Source organism: Chiloscyllium punctatum, chromosome 15 (genome assembly GCF_047496795.1).
Source record: "Chiloscyllium punctatum isolate Juve2018m chromosome 15, sChiPun1.3, whole genome shotgun sequence".
NCBI lineage: Eukaryota > Metazoa > Chordata > Chondrichthyes > Orectolobiformes > Hemiscylliidae > Chiloscyllium > Chiloscyllium punctatum.
This window is the reverse complement of record NC_092753.1, coordinates 2,068,908-2,089,947: the sequence shown is the minus strand read 5'-3', so window position 1 is coordinate 2,089,947 and position 21,040 is coordinate 2,068,908. Positions and strand designations below refer to the sequence as shown.

The following is a 21,040-nucleotide window of genomic DNA, read 5'->3' as shown; positions in this document are numbered from 1 at the left end:
TTGTAGTCTAGCCGAGGTCTTGCACACACTTAAGTGTTGGTTGTTAAAAGCTGGTTCTGTGATCACTGAAATGGCTGAACAGTTATCAACCTCCATGAGAACTGAGTGACCATTTAACCAGATGTTTATTTTGATTGGTTATGATTTGGATTTGCTAAGAAATCTAACTGTTATAAAACAGAAGCAGGTGGACTTTCCAGGTCCACACTCTCCTTGATATCAGCCTATGAGTTCTCTTACTCAGTTTAGATGTGGTTGGGACTCTTTTGCTGTCTCGAGTCCACATTCCAGCAATGGCCCAGATCCTGAAGAAAATTTTAACCATTTGGTTGAGGTTTGGTTTTGTTTTGGGGGTTTTGCTGTGGGCTGACCTAGAGTCCCTCTGGTCAGGATATGTCCTGTGTGAGGCTGTGCAATTGCTTTCACTCAGGTAGTGTCCCCCTCAGGTGGACTGGTGAAGGTGTCCACTTCCATCAGAATCCATATGCTCCACTTGCTACATTCTCCGATGACAAAGCCACAAGGTCTTTACAAGGTCTTTTCACAAGGTCTACCTCAGTACCTGTCTGGCATCCAGTTAGGCTTCAGCTAGAAGGAACTTTTGCATGGTTACGTCATTAATCCCATACCAGATGGTCTCTCAGCATCTCACTAAGGGTTAACCCAAAGTCACATGCCTCTGGCAGTTATCTTAACCTAGTCAAATGTCCTGATACAGATGCTCCTGGTTCTTGAAAGGCCGAATAAAACTGATAGCATCCCAGAATTAAAGGAGGTTTGGGGTCATAATGTTCTTTAAGTTAATCTGTCAACTGTTGTCTCAGGGAAAGTCAGGCTCCCAATAACTGAAAAAGCTGCAGGTCCACAAGCTGTCAGGAGAATTACTCGTTGCTTTTCATCTGCCCCAATGTAATTTGTCCAGAAAAAAGAACGCATTCTTTCAACATACTGGGCCCAGTCTTTGACGGCAGGGCAGAACAAGTCAAGCTTCACATATAACAGCACGGTGCCAGAAATGTTTGCCCCAATTCAGAGCAAGTGTTGTGAGCAAATTTCTTCAGCAACATGCTTTTCTCTCGTTGCCACTGAAATAATGCTCAGAGGCCGGTACCCAGTCACCAAATCACCCTTTATTAAGACATGGAAAGAGTTTGACATTGATCCAGCTCCCTCAAAGCCAGCTCTCAGAATGAACAGGATGTCTGGCACTCCTGTTTATATTTATGCTTTTAATTTTATTAACCAGTACAAATTACAAACAGTTAACAATGAATGGCAGTTTATAAGAAACAGCAATCTACAGGGGAAAGGGGCAAACCCACCACACAACCAGTTCAAAGGGAAAAGAGGACAAACCTCAAATCTTACCTTATTATGTCTAAAAGGAAACAGTAAATGCAATCACGTTCAGACAGTCTGATAAACCGAACAATAAAACAGTGCGGATATCACAGATACTCCTGGTAACCCAGCAAACCACCCATCCCTCCCACCTTTCAGAATGACATTTGAGCCTCCCAGCTACTCGTGTTTATATCCATCAGTCAGGACTCCCTGACTGGCCCAGATTAACAGCTGTAATCAGCGAACTCATGCTCTATGAGGTCCCCCGGCTGACCTCTTTATAATCACTACACTAACTACATCTAGTGCTTGCAAGTGATTTCGTCGGGCCACAATGGCTTCATATTTTCTGCTATCCTTAGGCAGTCGGTCAATACTTTAACATCACACCTTCTTGAAGAGGGCCTTTTGGAAACCTTTGTTGGACATTGAAGCTACAACTGGGTTCATTATTCATTCAGACAGCTCAGTCTCTGAAAGAATTAGAGCCCTTACCCTTGTTATTGCACCTACTGACTGGTTTGTTCCAGTCTCCTGTAGTTACCAAGCTTGCATTACTGCCTTATTTTTCTAAACAAGCCAGTGCAGCACCCATGTCGTATTTTCAAGAATTATTGATAATACCAGAGCTGGGTGGTCAGGATTCAGTTTATAGAAAAGTTCAAATATGTTTAATTTGGAGCTACAGATACGACACAAGCAATCTCCTGCCAGTACGTGTCTTGTTGGACTGCATATAATCAAGTCTTTCCATTCGAATTCTTGGTTTATTAGCATCTTAAAGCAATGCCACGCTTAAAAGAATAATACAGCAGCTAGGGAATAGAGTTCACATGAAAATCTCATTAAAAGGAGTTCAAACGTGGAAAGGTTGGCATAAGCCTGACAGGCAACAAAGCAATCAAATTTTTTTGTAGCATTGGCAACTGGGTGACGATTTACAGGGGCAGGGGGCTCAAAAGCGTGGTCTCAATCAGGAAGATGTTGACAGCAGGTTTGACAGGGAGTTGGCCAGTGAGGAGTGGGGACTATTAATAATATCAGCTACTATGGTGACTAGGAAGGACACTGAGTGGAAACGGGAGAGAAATAGCGAACAGTGGGACTTCAGAGAAACTTGGGGAAAGTTTTGTTTGGTAGGCTCGGGAGGAAGAGATTGAGGTAGCCTAAGGGATGGATTGCAAGCTTAGTGACAAGGAGGGCAGTGAGCTCATTGTGCATTTTGAAGGTGAGCTTTTGGCAGTCATTGAAAGACTCTTTAGAAGATAGTTTGCATGGTGTAGGGCAGCTCTGGGCTACCTTTCCATTCCACAATGATCTTGGAATAGATAGTTAAAAATCACACAACACCAGGTTATAATCCAACAGGTTTATTTGGAAGCGCTAGCTTTCGGAGCACTGTTCCTTCATTGTGGAGTATAAGATCGTAGGACATAGAATTTATAGTAAAATTTTACAGTGTGATGTAACCGAAATTATATATTGAAAAAGACCTAGATTGTTTGTTAAGTCTCCCAAGTTTTAGAACGGGCATGTTGGTTTCAGTTCTTTCGTATGTAAAATCCAGAACTTTCTTAAAGTTACATTTTGAACTGGTCTTTAATAATAGGTGCCATGTTGGCCCAGATAATACATTGAAGGTGTGAGGTGCCCTGTGTGAGGCTGTCTGTGCCCCAATGTTCAAACTGATTCTAATCTAAAAAAGGGATTTACAGAATCTTACATAGATTCAGGCATGTTTTTGAGGAAAATAAAATGTAATTCTGCAAGTACAAGTTCAGCCCACAAACTTATATGTGTGTGTGTGTGTGCATGTGGGTGTGTGTGCAGGGGGGGTATGAGTGTCTGTGACAGTGTATGTGTATGTGTGTGAGTATAAAGGAGTTTAAGTCTGTGAGAGGGTGTGTGTGTGGGAATGTATATGTGAATGTATATGGGAGAGAGCTTGTGTTTGTCAGAGGGTCTGCTTGAGTTTATGGGTTGTAGGAGTGTGTGTGTGTGTGTCTGTAGGCATGTCTGTGTATCTGTGTTTGTTTGTGTGTGCAATGCAGTGGGGTCACCTGTAGTGTGACATGAACCCAAGGTCCCGGTTGAGGCTGTCCCCATGGGTACTGAACTTGGTGATCAGCCTCAGCTCGTCCACTTTGCAGCCTGCTCCGAAGTCCACCTTGGAAATTTGGAATATACAGTAACTTTGACAGACCAGAGAAGGATCTAACTGTGCTTTCTCTGATTCAGCAGATCTAAAACATTTGTCTGCCATAAATATTCAAATCTATGCCTCTCAAAGTATATTTCGCTCTCAAGCACACTTTGCCACTTATGCCTTCGTATCCAAACACACCTTGTTTATATAAGCTTTCAGTACCTTGGCATCATAACGAATTACTTTGACTGTTTGTTTTCCCATAATAAAAGCATTTGGGGCTGCACTGAAAAAAGGAGACCATTCCATACAGGGATTGTGTATTTTTTTCTTCATATTTGAGGACGAATGCAAATTGCCAATATATAAAATCAAGTCTTTACTGGGTTAAACTCTGGGAACTGCGGATGCTGCACTTGGCAATTCTAAGTTAACTGCTACAAAATAATATTTCAACTTTCTACTGAAAGCTTTCTATTTTCCAACCATTCCTACTTTTCCAGGAAATTCCATCCCTGCATTCTTCAATTATTCAACTTTTTTTTAAAAATTGTCATGTTTAAATTGTACTCGAGGTGTTTGACCCTACGAGGAGAAAGTGAGGACTGCAGATGCTGGAGATCAGAGCTGAAAATGTGTTGCTGGAAAAGCTCAGCAGGTCAGGCAGCATCCAAGGAGCAGGAGAATCGACGTTTCGGGCATGAGCCCCCCTGAAGAAGGGCTGATGTCCGAAACGTCGATTCTCCTGCTCCTTGGATGCTGCCTGACCTGCTGTGCTTTTCCAGCAACACATTTTCAGCGGGTTTGACCCTACACCTATTAGGAAGAAACTTAAATTTCACTGTCAAAACGTCTCCAAATGTCTGCAGTAGCTTACAAACGGAGGGCAGGGAGGATTACTGTACACTTTTGTGAGTTGGCTGAAGGGGACAGACAGTGTATGACCAGCCGGCTGATGAAGGGTCAAAGTAGAAAATGCAGTTGGCTGTTACTCAGGGAGCAGGAAGCAAAGGGACTGCAGTAGGTACCGGGAGAGAGAGGTGCACAGTCCTGCTGCGAGTAAACGTTAAATGCCGAGGGGAAAGAGTGTAGCCGGAAGGTCACCTTGCAAACAAACAAAAGGCAAAGCAATGCCCCCAAAAGGCCCCCCCACACACGATTCAGAAATAAATATGAAGTTCCTTTTTGCTCGTTTGTAAGTCAGCCAGCTCTCCTCCAACGGTGGGGTTGGGTGGGTGGTGGTGTGGGAGAGATAGAAGGGGAAGGAGAGGGGAAAGGTATGTTGGTAAATTTCCACTTTTGCTTTACTCCTGCTCCCCGCACTTTCATGTTTCATTTTGCAAACTCTAAACACGCTGCATCGGCGGCGGTCTGGGGCGCTCCAGTTCGTAAGCTTTTCGACAAATGGCCCAAACCATCAGCATTTCTGACGGTCTGGTCTCCCTGAGAGGCACATTTGCTGTTCAAACACTCACCCGCAACCCGTGGTAAACTCACTCGCTCCTCCTCCATCGCTCGGCAGCTCAGGGCACACAGTCAATAAGGAGCGGCACAACACTCTCTCTCTCTCTCTCTCTCCCTCTCTCTGTGCTTCTGATGGCGCTGGCTTTCTCAGCCCCTCGATCCCTCTTCAAGAACATGAGCAGATCCATCAGCTTTCTCGCGAGGAGACATTGCCGTCTGCAATCATCAGAGGCGGAACGAAACGCGCAAGAGAGCAGCCAATTTACGAGCCAAAAGCACATCTTATTCCACCTCATAGACGCTTATCTGAAAATACATCATTACCACCTCAGTGTACAACTCCCACCCCATACTCTAATACAGCTGTACTCATAAATATACCCCCCAATCCTAAATATATCTTTCAAAGACACAGTTACCTCCAAATACCCAATCACCACTTCAATGTACAACTACCATTCCAATACTCATTTACTCCATTACACATCTACGCCCCACATATATCCACAGACATATATCTAGCCTAAAATATAGAGATACCGTCAAATACATAACTAGCACCTCAATATACAGCAATTTCAGATTTACTGGGGTGTGACCTGGAAATTCGAGTTATAAAGACAGGTTGGATAGACTGGGACCTTTTACCCTACAGCGTAGAAGACTGAGAGGCCAACTTAATAGAGGCCTATAAAGTCATGAGAGGCACAGATACAGTAGATTGCAAACAGCTTTTCCCCATGGTAGGGGAGTCTAAAGCTAGAGGGCATAGGTTTAAGGTGAGAGGGGAGAGATACAAAAGAGTCCAGAGGGGCAATGTTTTTCACGCAGAGAGGGTGGTAAGTGTCTGGAACGGGCTGCCCGAGATAGTGGTGGAATCGAATAACTGGATGGGATAAGTATGGTGGAATATGGGATAATGGCAAATGGGACAAAATTGTGCAAAGTGGGTGGTATAGGCGAGTTGGGCTGGACGGCCTGTTTCCATGCTGTAGACCTCTATGACTCTATGATTCTGTGACACCCCAAATGCTCATGTGTTACACTATATAACTAATAGGAAAAAAGTGAGGACTGCAGAAGCTGGAAATCAGAGTGGAGAGTGTGGTGCTGGAAAAGCAGGCAGCGTCTGAGGAGCTTATGCCCGGAAAGGATTATCCTCTTCCCTGGATGCTGCCTGACCTGCTGCGCTTTTCCAGCATCACACTCTCGACTATACAACTACCTCCAATATATGCCCCAACCACTTATCCTTCAAACACAATCACCATTGCAAAATTCAGATACTGTCCCAGATACACATCTACCCTCAATCACAGGTGCTCATGGATCTGCTGAGTATTTCCCATAGTCTCCCAACATTATTTCACATTTCCAACATTTCCAGCATTTATTGTATACAAAAGCATATACCTCCCCAGCCACATTCATCTACAGTATACACTTACCCCAACATACACATCAACCCAATACATAAAACTCCATTGTACACATCTCCCCAATACATATCTAACACGATGCCCTTTTGGTTGAGGGGTCCAAACTAGAGGGCATAGGTTAAGGCAAGAGGGGGAAGGTTTAAAAGGGATCTAAAAGACAACTATTTTACATAGAGGGTGGTTAGGGTATGGAATGAACTGCCAGAGGAAGTGGTGGAGGCTGGTACAATTACAACATTTAAAGGACATCTGAATAGGAAGAGTTTAGAAGGATCAGGGCAAATGGGACTAGATGTATTTAGAATATCTGGTTGGCATTGACAAGTTGGACTGAAGGGTCTGTTTCCGTACTGTATATCTCTGTGACTCTTAGAGACGTTTATTAAATCATGAGGAGCATAGATAAGATGAATAACAAAGGTCTTTTCCCTAGGGTAGGGAGTTCAAAACTAGAGGGCATATTTTTAAGATGAGAGGAGAAAGAGTTAAAAAGGACCCGAGGGGCAACGTTTGCAAACAGAAGGTGGTCCATATGTGGAATGAACTGCCAGAGGAAATAGGAGATGCAGGTGCAATTACAGCATTTAAAAAACATTTAGACAGGTACATAAATAGGAAAGGTTTACAGGGATATAGGCCAAATGCAGGCACATGAGATTAGTTTGGGAGAATTAGTCAGAATGGACGAGTTGGACCGAAGGGTCTATTTCTGTGCTGTATGAATTTATGACTCCATGGCTCGATAAACTACCTTCAAGTACTTCCCTATACTCTAAATATACATTTAGCTTCCAAGTATTTAGCCTCTGTATGGCACCTATATACACCTCAAATGCACTCCAATCTCCCAAATACACATCTGCCACCCCAAATATATGAATATGTTACAGGTTTGATTGATGATGATGCTATTTTAGATGTGGTATTGTGCAAAGAGACACAATTTATTTCACAATAAAAGATTATCTGGGAAAAAAGGTGATCAGTGTCACATTTAAATCTCTCTAAAGCTTCATACATCAGTAACGAAGAAAAATCTTAAACATACCAATTCTGTGGATATGTGGGGACAGCTAGCTAAGGATGATTGGGTAAAGATATTGCAATAAATAAACAGTATAAATACTTATAATAAATTATTCAAAGATCCAATAAAAATACAATCCATTAAAACATAGAACATAGAACAGAAGAGCACAGTACAGGCCCTTCAGCCCACAATGTTGTGCCGAGCATTTATCTTAATCTAAGATCAGGGTCTAGATTAGAGTGGTGCTGGAAAAGCACAGCAGTTCAGGCAGCATCCGAGGAGCAGGAAAATCGACGTTTTGGGCAAAAGCCCTTCATCAGGAATAGAGGCAGAGTGCCTGAAGGGAGGAAAGATAAATTAGACGAGGGTGGGGGTGGGGAGAAAGTAGCTTGGAGTACAATAGGTGAATGGGGGTGGGGATGGAGGTGATAGGTCAGGGAGGAGGGTGGGGGAAGGTAGCAAAGAGTTCAAGACATAGTTGAAGAGCTTCAGGGCAGAGGAAATGACCTGGAAGTTGCATTGGGAGAGGGACTCCCTGAGATTCTTGTCGAGAGAGGAGGAAAACTTCTTCAAGGCAGGCATCCTTGCAAGAGGATTCGCAGTAGGGTTAATCTAAGATCAACCTAACCTACACAGCCCTCAATTTACTGCCATCCATGTGCTTGTCCAGCAGTCGCTTAAATGTCTCTAATGTCTCTGACTTTACATCCACCGCTGGCAGTACATTCCACGCACCCACCAGTCTCTGCATAAAGAACCTACCTCTGACATCTCCCCTATACCTTCCTCTAATCACCTTAAAATTGTGACCCCTTGTGACAGCCATTTCTGCCATGGGGAAAGGTCTCTGGCTAACTACTCTTATCTATGCCTCTCATTACCTTGTACACCTTGATCAAGTTACCTCTCTTCCTTCTTCTCTCCGATGTGAAAAGCCTGAGCTCACACAACCTCTTTTCACAAGACAAAATGTAAGAACTCATCAAGAAAAAGGCATCAATGCCTCACTCAGCAAATTAAGGACAGATCTAAGTTAAAAGAAGATAATGTGCTTGAAACATTTTAGAAATAAGCAAAGGGTCATGGAATTTGTTTTTAGCTAACTTGTGGGACATGGGTGTCACCCACTGGGCCAGTATTTATTGCCTATCCTTAATTGCCCTTGAGAAGGTGGAGAAGGTGGAGGGGGGCTGCCATTTCTTTTTACCGCTGCAGTCCTCATGTTGTAGACCCACTATGCAAAGGAAGGGAATTCCAACATGTTGACCCAACAATGCTGAAGGAACGGCAACAATTTTCCAAGTCAGGATGGTGGGTGGCTGGGAGAGGAACTTTCACATGATGGTGTTTCCATCTGTCTATTAGAAGGAAGTGGTCATGGGTTTTGAAGGTGCTGCAAGGGAGTGTTTAAACTAGAATGACAGGGGGAGTGAGGTCCTCAACAGCATGGAGGCAAGGGTGAGGCTGGAAGGAGATGCAGTAATCAGAAATAGTAAGTTGAAGAGATAGGTCAGGCTGGAACATGACAGGAAACAAGGAATGCCTGCTGGATTAAATTGCATCTATTTCAAAGCAAGAGGGCTGGCAGGTAAGGTTGATGAACTCAGGGTTGGATAGGTATATGGGACTGGGATATTGTAGCCATTCCAGAAACACAGCTAAGGGAGGGACAGCCAGGGTACAGGTGATTTAGGCAGGACAGCAGTGGTGGAAGGATGGGAGGGGGAGTTGTATTTTTGATGAAGATGAGTATCACGGCAGTAATCAGAGATGAAATAACTGAAGGATTATCCAGTGAGGCTTTGTGCATGGAGCTAAGAAATAAGGGGATGGTGACGTTATTGGGGTTGTACTATCGGCCCCCAAACAGTCAATGGGAATTCGAGGAACAAATATGCATGGAGACTGGGGAGACCTGTAGGAGCAATAGGTTTGTTGTAGTAGGGGATTTTAATTTTCCTAACATAGACTGGGACTGCCAGAGCATTAAGTGCTTAGATGGGGTGGAATTTGTGAAGTGCATTTAGGAAAGTTTCCTCAAGCAGTATGTAGAGGGTCCTACATGGGAAGGGGCAAAACTTGGTCTACTCTTGAGAAATAGGGCAGGACAGATGATGGAGGTGACAGTGAGAGAGCACTTTGAGGCTAGTGACCATTGTTCTATTAATTTTAAAATAGTTATGGAGAGGGACAAAACAGGTCCACAGTTCAAGTTCTAAATTGGGGCAAGGTGAATTTTTATGGAATGAGACAGGAGTTTGCAGGGGCTGATTGGAGTGGTTTGTTTGCAGGCAAAGGGATCGCTGGCAAGTAGGAGGCCTTTAAAAGCGAGAGAGCCAGAGTTCAAGGACTATATGTTCCTATGAGGGTGAAGGGCAAGGTTGGCAGGAATAAAGACCCCTGGATGTCAAGAGATATTGAGGCTTTGAGCAGAAAAAAGGTGTGACTCAGGTACAGGCAGCTGGGATCAAGGGAATCTCTGAAGGTATACAGGGAATGCAGGAGTTTACTGAAGAAGGAAATCAGGAGGGCAAAAAGGGAGCATGAGATAGCTTTGGCTGAGAAGATTAAGGTGAATCCAAAGAGGTTCCTTAAGTATTTTAATGGAAAACTAGTATCTCGAGAGACCAAAATGGACATGTATGTGTAGAACTGCAGGAGATTGGTGAGGTCCTCAATGAATATTTTGCCTCTGTATTTATCATGGAGAAAGACATGAAGACTTGGAAACCAGGGGAAGTTAGTGGTGATACCTTGGGGACAGTCCATGTTACAGTAGAGGTGGCATTGGATGTATTAGAATGTCTGAAGGTGGATAAATCTCCTGGTCCTGATCAGATATATCCAAGAACACTGCAAAAGGCTGGAGAAGAAATTGTGGGGGCCCTGGCTGATATTTTTGCCTCATCATTAGCCACGGATGAGGTTCTGGAAGATTGGAGGATAGTGAATGTTGTCCCATTATTCAAAGGAGGGCCGCAAAGAAAAGCCTGGGAACTATAGACCAGTAAGCTTAACATCTGTGATGGGTAAGTTACTTGAGAAGATTTTGAGGAACAAAATATGCATGCATTTGGAAAGACAGGGTTTACTTTGGAGTAGAAAATGTGTTGCTGGAAAAGCGCAGCAGGTCAGGCAGCATCCAAAGAGCAGGAGAATCGACGTTTTGAGCATGAGCCCTTCTTCAGAAATAAGGAAAGTGTGTCCAGCAGGCTAAGATAAAAGGTAGGGAGGAGGGACTTGGGGGAGGGGTGTTGGAAATATGATAGGTGGAAGGAGGTTAAGGTAAGGGTGATAGGTCGGAGTGGGGGTGGGGGTGGGGGTGGGGCGGGGAGGTCAGGAAGAAGATTGCAGGTTAGGAAGGCGGTGCTGAGTTCGAGGGATTTGACTGAGACAAGGTGGGGGGAGGGGAAATGAGGAAACTGGAGAAATCTGAGTTCATCCCTTGTGGTTGGAGGGTTCCTAGGCGGAAGATGAGGCGTTCTTCCTCCAACCGTCGTGTCGCTATGGTCTGGCGATGGAGGAGTCCAAGGACCTGCATGTCCTTGGTGGAGTGGGAGGGGGAGTTGAAGTGTTGAGCCACGGAATGGTTGGGTTGGTTGGTCCGGGTGTCCCAGAGGTGTTCTCTGAAACGTTCTTTACTTAGGAGTAATCAGCATGTCATTGTGCGTGTGAGATCATGCCTCACAAATTTGTTGGAGTTCTTTGCTGAAGTGACCAGGAAGGTTGATGAGGGCAGGATGGTAGATGCATTCTACATGGATTTCTGTAAGGCCTTCAATAAGGTTCCACACCGTAGGCTGCTCTGAAAGGTTAGATCGCATGGAATTCAGGTGGAGCTGGCAAATTGGATACACAATTGGCTTGATGGTAGGAAGTAGAGAGTAATAGTGGAAGGATGCTTGTCATACTGGAGGCTTGTGACTAATGGAGTACCTCAGGGGTCAATGCTGGGCCCCTGCTGTTTGTTATCTATATTAATGATTTGGACAAGAATGTACAAGGCATGATTAGCAACTGTGTTGATGACACTAAAATAGGTAGTATTGTGGACAGTGAAGAAGGGTATCAAAAATTGCAGCAGAACCTTGGTCAGCTGGGGAAGTGGGCTGTGAAATGGCAAATGGAGTTTAATATAGTTAAGTGTGAGGTCTTGCAGTTTGGAAAGTCAAATCAAGGTAGGGCCATATGAAGTATAGTGGAACAGAAGGACCTTGGAGTTCAGGTTCATGATTCTCACAGGTAGACAGGCCAGTGAAGTAGGCTTTTGGCACACTGGTCTTCATCAGTCAGGGCACTGACTATAGAAGTTGGGAAGAGAGGGGAGCCCATCTAGTTTGCTCCACCATTTCATCATGGCTGATATGTTTCTTCACCCCATTCTCCAACCTTTCCCCTCCTAACCCTTGATCCCCTTATTAATGAACAACCTACCTCTGTCTTAAATACATTCAATGATTTGGCCTCCACAGACCTCTGGGGGAACCTACCCTCTGGGTGAAGAAACTCCTTCTAATCTCAGTTTAGATTAGATTAGATTTCCCACAGTGTGGAAACAAGCCCTTCAGCCCAACCAGTCCACACCGACCCTCCAAAGAGTAACCCTCCAGACCCATTTCCCTCTGACTAATGCACCTAACACTATGGGCAATTTGCATGGCCAATTCTCCTGACCTGCACATCTTTGTACTGTGGGAGGAAACCAAAGCACCTGGAGGAAACCCATACAGGGAGAATGTGCAAACTCCACACAGACAGTCACCCAAGGCTGGAATTGAACCTGGGACCCTGGTACTGTGAGGCAGCAGTGCTAACCACTGAGCCACTGTGCTGCCCCAAAGCACCCATTCCCTGATCGGGAATCAAACCCGGTGGTGAAAGTGCTGAATCCTAACCACTAGACCACCAGGGATTCTAAGGGGTGGTCACTTCACTCTGAGGCTGTGCCCTCAGGTCCTAGTCTCTCCTATTAGAGAAAACATCTTTTCCATATCCACTGTATCCAGGCCTCTCAGTACTCTGTAAGTTTCAATCAGATCCCCCTCATCCTTCTAATCTCCATTTAGTACAGATCTAGAGTCCTCAACCACTCCTTATGTAACAAGACCTTCATCCCCAAGAACCTTCTTGTAAACCTCCTCTGGGCCATTCCAATGCCAGTACATCCTTCCTTAGATATGGGGCACCAAACTGCTCACAATGTTCCAAATGCAGTCTGACTAGTAACATTGGACAGTCAGTTCTGCTGTAATGTGGTAGTTCCATTCTTGTACAATCTTGTGTTATAAGAAAATCATGTATTAGCAGCACCATTTAAACTAATGCGGCTGGAATCATATTATAACCAATATAGGCTTTAAAAATTAACACTTTGGAAACCCCATTTCATCAATCATATTATAACAAGTTTGTGTTAATGAAACAAGTGTTATAGTCGAACGACCTGTCTTCCTCGCTCTGTTCTATTACGCTTCTGCACTTTGTATGGTCGGATCTGCCTCCACTGTATGCAAAACACATTTTTTCACTGCACCTAGGTATGTGACAATAGTAAATTGAATCAAATTAACAGCTGCAGCAATACATCTCTGGTCTTGATTTCTAGCCATCTTGAAATGAATGCTAACATTGCATTTGCCTTCCTATGTGCCAAATGAACCTGCATGTTCACATTAAGAGAATTGGTGGCAAAGAGGCAGAGACAAAGTATTGAAAAGTATTAAATTCAGCAAATTTTAGGCTCCAAAACCGACATTATTACAGATACCTGCCAAGATAGTGATTACAGTAGTTTCGATGTTAAAAAGAACTCTAGATTTGAGAATGGTCTCAGCTGATTGGGTGATAACGTAACTTCACTTATTCAAGAAAGGAGGAAGAGAGAAAATAGAAGCAGTTAATCTGACATCAGTCTTTGCAAAAATGCTGGAATCTCTTATTAATAATGTACCTCAAAAAACATGAGTCAATAAACGTTTGCAAAACAAAACTGAAGCTTGACAAATTGGTTTGTTTTTGGAGAAAAAGTAAGGTGTGTTGGAACCAGTATAGTTTTATTTTCATTACTCTTTCATGAATGTGGGATATCACTGGCATGGCCAACATTTGTTACCCATCCTAACTGTTCTTGAACTGAATGGCTTGCTAGGCCATTTCAAAGGCTAGTTACGAGCTAATCACATTGCTGTGGATCTGGAGTCATATCTAAGCCAGACTCGGTAAGGAAAACAGGACATTAATGAACCAAATGTGATTTGATAACACTTGACAACAGTTTTCATGGCTGTCATTAAATTAGCTTTTAATTCTAGATTTTGTTAATTTAATTCAAATTTTAACATCTGCCATGATGGGATTCAAACCAATGTCTCCAGAACATCAGCTTCACCTCTGTGTTTCAAAACATCATGCTGATGATACAGATCTTCATGAGAAAGTAAGAAGTGAGGACCATTCAAAGAGTTTCAGAAGACATAAATACAGATTAATTGACTGAGGAACAAGGTTTCAGTTGAAGTATAATGGAGGGAAACATAAGTTTATTCACTTTGGTGGCAAGAATTGAAAAGCAGAATGTTTTTCAAAAAGCATAGATGTTGTTGATGTTCGGAGAGACTTGAAAGTGCTTAACAAATTATCACAAGTCAACATTCAGGGGTGGCAAGCAATTAGGAAAACAAATGGCATGTTGATCTTTATTGCAAGGAGCTCGGAGTACAAGAATAAGAAAGCCATGCTACAATTACACAGAGTTTTGATGATGCCACTTCAGTACAATCATGTGTGATTTTAGCCTCAATGCTTAGGGAAGGATCTATTTGCATTGAAGCCAATACAGCGAAGGTTCACTGCAAAATACAAAATTCCTCAGAGGATCTGACAGGATGGGCATTCAGAAGTTGCTTCTCCAGTATGGAAAATCTAATAGAAGGGCATATCATTTAGGACGGAGATAAAAGAAGATTTCTTCAGAGGGTTATGAATCTTTGGAATTTTTTACCCCAGTTGTTTGTGGATGCTCCGTCATTTAACCTATTAAAGCCTGGGATAGATATTTGGTTTGTCAGGGAGTCAATGCTTATGGGGAGTGTTGGAAGATGGCATTGAGGTTGATGATCAGCTGTAAATGTACTGAATGGGGTGGGCAGGATTATGCAGACATATAGTTTACTCCTGTTCCTATTTCATATGTTTTTATTGCCCATTCTTTCAGAGGATGGAATGAGGTTTGCCAATGTAGCGATGTTTGTTGGTTTTAGAATTGTCTTCAGTTTGAGTGTTTGGAAGAATAAGTCTGAGGATTAGCTTGTCCTTGGAGAGTTTAATATGTGAAAAACTAGGCAGAATCTAGTTGGGGGAGAAGGTGGAGTTGATTTGAATTGTTGTTAAGAACCAATGAACTCAACTCCACCTCTACCTTCAATGAAGGTTGCTTGGGGCCTGACACAAATGTTTCAGAACGTTTGGATGTTCCTCACAATTCCCTGTCCAGTAGATCTCCGCAAATACTTATTTAAAATTTCTGACTCAATCATTAGATGATTTGGTCAGTTTAAAACTGAAAATCGCTGCTTAATGAACGTGTCTGACTAATCAGGAAAATGTGATCAATTTATGTACACGGACCCCTTCCCATGATGAGATTGTACATACATGATTTTTATATTTTATTTATAAACAATATAAACATTTGACCTAGCAGCAGCAAATGAATAATCTAACACTGAGTGAACATTCCACTGTCAGTACTTACAAGTTTGAGGTTTTTAAAATTGTTACTCTCTGGGAGTAAAACCAGAGGAATGGAAGGGTCATTCCACCTGTTCGGAATTCAGTCCAATAAGAAGCTCGTATTACTTTGTTATCAAGAATTAAGTGTGAGTATATGTCGTCGGATAGACTTTTTTTCTGAGTTGTGGTTAGCTTCATCAGTGATTTAGCTAATTACTATGCAAGAAATCGTCAATGGCAGCAGTGGCAACATCCCTGGGACCTGGATGCATTGTACAAACCACTTTGAATATCTCGCAGGAAGGTGAGGAAAGCTCTCTCCAACTGCCCACCTGTCAGCACTGGAGGCAATGTTTCTTCCCCTTTTCCTTCTTACCCATGTTGCTTTCCATTCAACATCTTGCCATTTGGATTCATTTTCCTTATTCTCAACATCGACAAAACGAGCTGAAGCCTCACAGCTCTGAACTTTTCTTTCATGGGAGATACTCACTGGTGAATACAGTTTCTCTGATGGTTTAGCGAACTTCCCACATACCGGAGCACTCACAAGAAAGCCACCTTCAACATCAACAGGTAATACAAATCTCTATTGCCTCCAGAAGATGTGTATACTATTGGCATCTGTGGAAATTGCCCGGGAAATAGAATTTTACAATGGACCATTCCCTTCCTTCTGGAACTGCCTAAAAATACATTTCAAGTTGCAGAGCAGAAGATTCCAACTCACTGAGGCTAATAGTTACCCCAGGAAAAATTAAGAGGGTTAAAAACCTACTCCAATTCCTGGATAACTATGAAACGAAATCCCCAACTCAACACCGACTCCCTCAACAACACACACCTCCAGCCACCTCTGATACCCCCGAAGCAACACATACCCATCCACTCCCCTCCCACCCAGACCATATGCTCAGGAGTCTTCCCTGATAGGTCAATATTCCCAAGTCGATATCAGAAGACTTTCAAAGCCAAGCTTTGCTGTCTGATGTATATAGTACGGGCACAGGGGACAGCATGGCTGCGTGACAGAGGGCAGGCACTCAGTTGCTGTACCCACACACAAATATGTTTAGCCACAAATTAACAACTGGTATTTATACAGCACCTTGAAAACTGCAAACCATTCCCAAGAGTTACACGCAATCTAAGGAATAGATTTGAAGCCAAAGAAACATGAAGAGGGTGGCCAAATGATTTGTCAAAGGGTGAGTGCCCAAGGAGTGTTTTAAAGGAGTTGAGAGAGGAGAAGGAGATTGGGGATAATGTACTCTTAATAATTTGGGGGTGCATGGGTGATTGAAGTGCATAATATGGGCCATAACTGCATATAAAAGGGCCAACTTGTGTGTGGCTTGGAATGAGAACATTAGTGTCATTTTGTGGCCGTGCAGTTTAACAGGAAATATTGGTTGGGGAGGAAATTCAGTGCATGCAACCTTAGCTAACGATATGAAATTCAAGCTGGGGTGAAGGGACAGTATGAAGAACTCTAAATGAATGGCGCAATTCAAGTCTCCTGTGCTACCAGTGTATAGCTAATGGGAAAAAAAAAGTCAAGTCAGCAAAAAAAAAGACAGCGCCTCTACTCAGTTCAGCAACTTCGCTGAATGCTCAGTGCTTCCCAGCCATTTCCTTCACTTCTGCAAATTCAAGAAATGCTAGCAGATCACCTTAAGCGGAACATGGTATTGAGTACAAACTCAGCAACTCAACAAATCAAGGTCAGTGTGAGAAAAATGGCTGATCAAGTTAGAATGATTAGGCAGTACATTAGATTGTAGTCAGAGATTGCTGAAGATAACTCAGTTTCCAATGGAATCCATTCCAATAGTCCCCAAAATTTAACAATGATAGGGTGATTTGTTTAATTGTAGATGTAAATATAACTCCCAAATTAGTTACAGAAAAGTTTATTACCATTCTATAAGAATACAATTTGTGTTTTTAAGTTAATCAATCAGATATAAAGAACGTAAGCAACCATGATATATCTGTTCAACAAAATGATACCCGTTAAATAATGTTTCCATATTTGTTACTATTTAAGCATCAGAAAACAAACAGCAGTGACTCAGAACGTTATAGCTCTTTCCTAGACATTAATACATTTAGTTGCTCATAATGACAGATTTCACAGGTGTATACTGGAACACTTTCTCAATTTTGACACCCACTGGCAGCAACAAATATTCACAAATTGGGTGCTGAATGAATAGGGTGCCAAAATTGCCCTCTCAATGCTGAAACATGAAAGGTAACAGACTTAATGTCAAAAACTTGGTTTTCCTTTGAACTAATGGTAAATGCTCCACTTCCCTCCAGTTATTGCCTCTGAGTGAGACTGGTGATTTAGCATTAACTAAGGCTGAATTGTGGAAGGCATTGTGTGTTTACAAACAACTAGGTTCCGATTGTCTCAAACTCAACCTACATACAAGTTTGACAACTGATAAAAAAAATGCTCTCTGAGTCAGACTCAAACACAAACTCCAGAGGTATTAACCTCCTGCTTCACCTGTCCCTTCTCACACAATCTAGCAATTGGGCAGCAAGGTGGCTCAGTGGTTACCACTGCTGCCTCACAGTTCCAGGGACCAAGGTTCAATTCCAGCCTTGGGCGACTGTCTATGTGGTGTTTGCACAGACTCCCAATGTCTGTGTGGGTTTGCTCCGGTCTCCTTCCACAATCCAAAGATGTGCAAGTTAGGTGAATTGGCCATGCTAAGTTTCCCATAGTGTTCAGGGATGTGTGGGTTAGGTTTATCAGTCAGGGGTAAATGTAGAGCAATAGGTGGAGGGGAATGGTCTGGGTGAATTACTCTTCAGTGGATCAGTGTGGCCTTGCTGGGCCAAATGGCCTGTTTCCATACTGTAGGGATTCTAAGTTTACTCATTACTTTGCATTTGCAGACTTCACAATCTGACGTTAACAAATTCAAACCCCAAATTCATAGGGCTCGAGCACAACCTAAATTGTTAATCAACATGAAATATTCAATCTTGGGAGATGAAAATAATTTAAGGCCAGTGTCCTTTCATTTGACTCCAGTAGTGGGGAAGATGGCTGAAAAGGGGCAGCTTTGTTGAAGGACATATTCAAAACAGAAAATATATTCAATAAGAAGCAAAATAAGTAAAAATCAAAGATCAAGCAACCTCATGCATGTATCACATCGGCATCACACAATTATCCCAAAAATACAGGATACATCTCTCTCTATAAATAATATCCATAAGGAAATTTCAGCAGCTAAGTCTCATCAGTTTGCAAAGTCATTTCAAATATTCCATTCCACTTGCACGAGTTTTTTGCTACCCGTTATAATAAAATCATGTTTCCAATTTTAACTATTCTGCAATTCATACATTTCAGTATTGCACAAACGCAAACTTGAGCACGCACAAAAATAGAACTATGGCATTAAAGTGTATCCGGATTTATACTCAGGATCTCTCATGGTGAATAACAGAGCTTGCCATTAAGAGAACATCATAAACAAGTCCATATGCTCTTGAAAATTATATGGAGCACAACTGCTTTTTCATTTCCAGCATTTCAGCTCTTCTGAAACAGTGTTCAGAGGATGTTTGTGTCTCCATTGAAGTTCTCTTGGGGATTGTTGTTCTGAGGAGTGCTGATTTTGTTGCCATGATTCTCTGACTGTTTCTTGCAGTACATTGCAAAATACTGAGGGTGCTGTTTCTTGTAATAGCCAGGGAGGGACTTCCTGAGGTCATGTCTTATGCTGCGAATGGAACTATTTATAGCAGCCACACAGGCTTTCCAGTCACGCCCATTCTCACCCAAATCAAATACTGGATAGACTTCCTCAAGAAATTCTGTTGACAAAATGAAAAGAATTGATAATCATTAATAACATGGCTAATGTCTTTATACATTATCACAAACCATATTCAAACATGGTTCAATTTTCTTCACACTTTGACAATTAGGAGGTTTAGAGAAAATTCCAATTTTTGTTTCGATTGTATTTTAGTGTTGAAATTAATATTATTCCCATAAGAAAACTGTTTTACACATCAGGGGTATTAACACCAAAAACAGAGATTGAATCTAAAACGTGTTATTCCATCTCTCTTCGCCAACTCTGCTGCAGTAACTTTTATGACATTTTGATTCTGTTGTACTTTATTCTGAAATTCTAACTTCTATAAAAGGTTTATTTCCTTCAGCCTCCCTGCTCCTCGCTTTCCATTTTGGAGGAGTAATGTCTGAACTGAGTCTCAGTAATAGTGATCTTAAAACTGCTCTTCATTGTGATAAAAACCCAACTGGTTCACTAACATCCTTCAAGGGCAGGAAATCTGCCCTCTTTACCCAGTCTGGCTTGTGTGTGACTCCTGATGCAGCAATGTGGTCAATACTTACCTGCCTCTGAAATGGCCTGGCAACTCACTCGTTCAACAGTGACGGGGGATGAGCAACAAATCCAAGCAATGCCCACATCCCATAAAGTTAACAACTTTTCAACAGCACTTTTACGAAATTGCCATTGATTTCTCTCCACAGATGCTGCCAGACCTGTTGAGCGTTTCTCAGCAATTTCTGTTTTCATTTCTGAAATAATCTGCTGCAAACTAAAATATGGGATCCTCGTTCTTATAGGCAGGATTAAAGATTGGAAAAGCAAAGTGGTGATTGTGAACCAATAAAAATTATTAGTTAGAATAGGGGGTTCCATTTTAACAGCCTCTCCTCCCTTCCAATTCTGGCCAAAGCTGCAATTTTAACCCATTCAACCAGAGTCCTCCATAAAATAAGCAGATTACTTTCTGATGCCATGAGAGGGATCCTTTTAACCTGAGGCCTGATCATTCCCAGGATTGTGGTCTGGCTGGAAAGCCCAGGCAGGTTAAGGTAACTTTGGGCCTCCCCAGTCTGACATTCACTCCAACCTCACCCTGCCACCACACTGGGCTCTCTTCTTGGAGCGTGCATCTTGTGGCCAGGTTTAATGTCCTCCACTGAAGCCTTCTATGCCTAATCCTAACCATTGGGTAGTTGCCTCCTGTTGACTTCCCCCTTCACTTTGTCCTGCTCCCACGAGGCATTCGAACTGAACTGCCCGAGTCAGAGTTGGTGTCCTATTTCAGGCTGAGGTCACCGCAATGAGGAAAGTCGAGAGACTGACTAAAATATTGCCGTCCTGCTATAAAGTTCTCGGAATTTAGGAAGCAGTCAAACTGAAATGCAACAAATCCAATGACAAAACAACGGTGAAGAAAGGCAAGAATAATATCCATAAAAATTAATGTACTGAGAGAATAAGAAAAGCCCTATCAAATGATATGCCATCTTTTTCACTTCCTTTTTTGCTTTCAAAACGCTTCATGAATTTACCAGAATACAGGGAAAATACGGCCTTTGACATCCTGCTTTGAAGTTAAGGTCACCTCCTGCAGGTCCCGGAAGGTAAGAGCAAATGAAAGTATTTATTACAGGTAGGAATTACTGCACTTTAAACACAGTCTAATGTAAATATTGTCATGCTGCCAGACAAAATGACCTGTACCTGAGCTGAACTCAATTAACCTGTCAGTTGTCAACCTAATGATTTGGGATCTAAAAAGATAAAAATAACATTGGAATCATCTAAGCATTACCATTAAATGAAAGAAAGTCACAAAAGTATATAAATCTTTGGCCACATATTGAAAGTTATACAAAATTTCCCAAGACTGATTGAAATAAATCAAAATTTCACATTGAGACTTTCACTTACAGTCAACTGATGTCAAAATTAAAAAAAAAATACTTTCACATGAACTAAATGTCTTAATAACATGTTTCACTGTGCACCACATTTCCAGCCAACATATAACACTCCGAGATCCAGACACAATACACTCTCAACAGGCTCA

The 21,040-nt window shown here is 42.3% G+C and overlaps 2 protein-coding genes across 10 annotated transcripts in view; both read right to left on the bottom strand.

The window, feature by feature from the left end:
- Positions 1 to 5,177, bottom strand: part of LOC140485979 (uncharacterized) — a 113,825-nt gene extending 108,648 nt beyond the window's left edge. Inside the window, exon 1 of the mRNA XM_072584455.1 lies at positions 4,966 to 5,177. Within this exon, the coding sequence (XP_072440556.1) occupies positions 4,966 to 5,002 (37 nt within the window). The 5' untranslated portion in view covers positions 5,003 to 5,177. The remainder of the gene's footprint in view (positions 1 to 4,965) is intronic.
- An 11,874-nt stretch (positions 5,178 to 17,051) lies between these two features.
- Positions 17,052 to 21,040, bottom strand: part of LOC140485977 (uncharacterized) — a 62,930-nt gene continuing 58,941 nt past the window's right edge. For all 9 annotated transcript variants that reach the window (XM_072584452.1, XM_072584451.1, XM_072584449.1 and 6 more), the window contains one exon: positions 17,052 to 18,997. In XM_072584452.1, the coding sequence (XP_072440553.1) occupies positions 18,735 to 18,997 (263 nt within the window). In that variant the 3' untranslated portion in view covers positions 17,052 to 18,734. The remainder of the gene's footprint in view (positions 18,998 to 21,040) is intronic.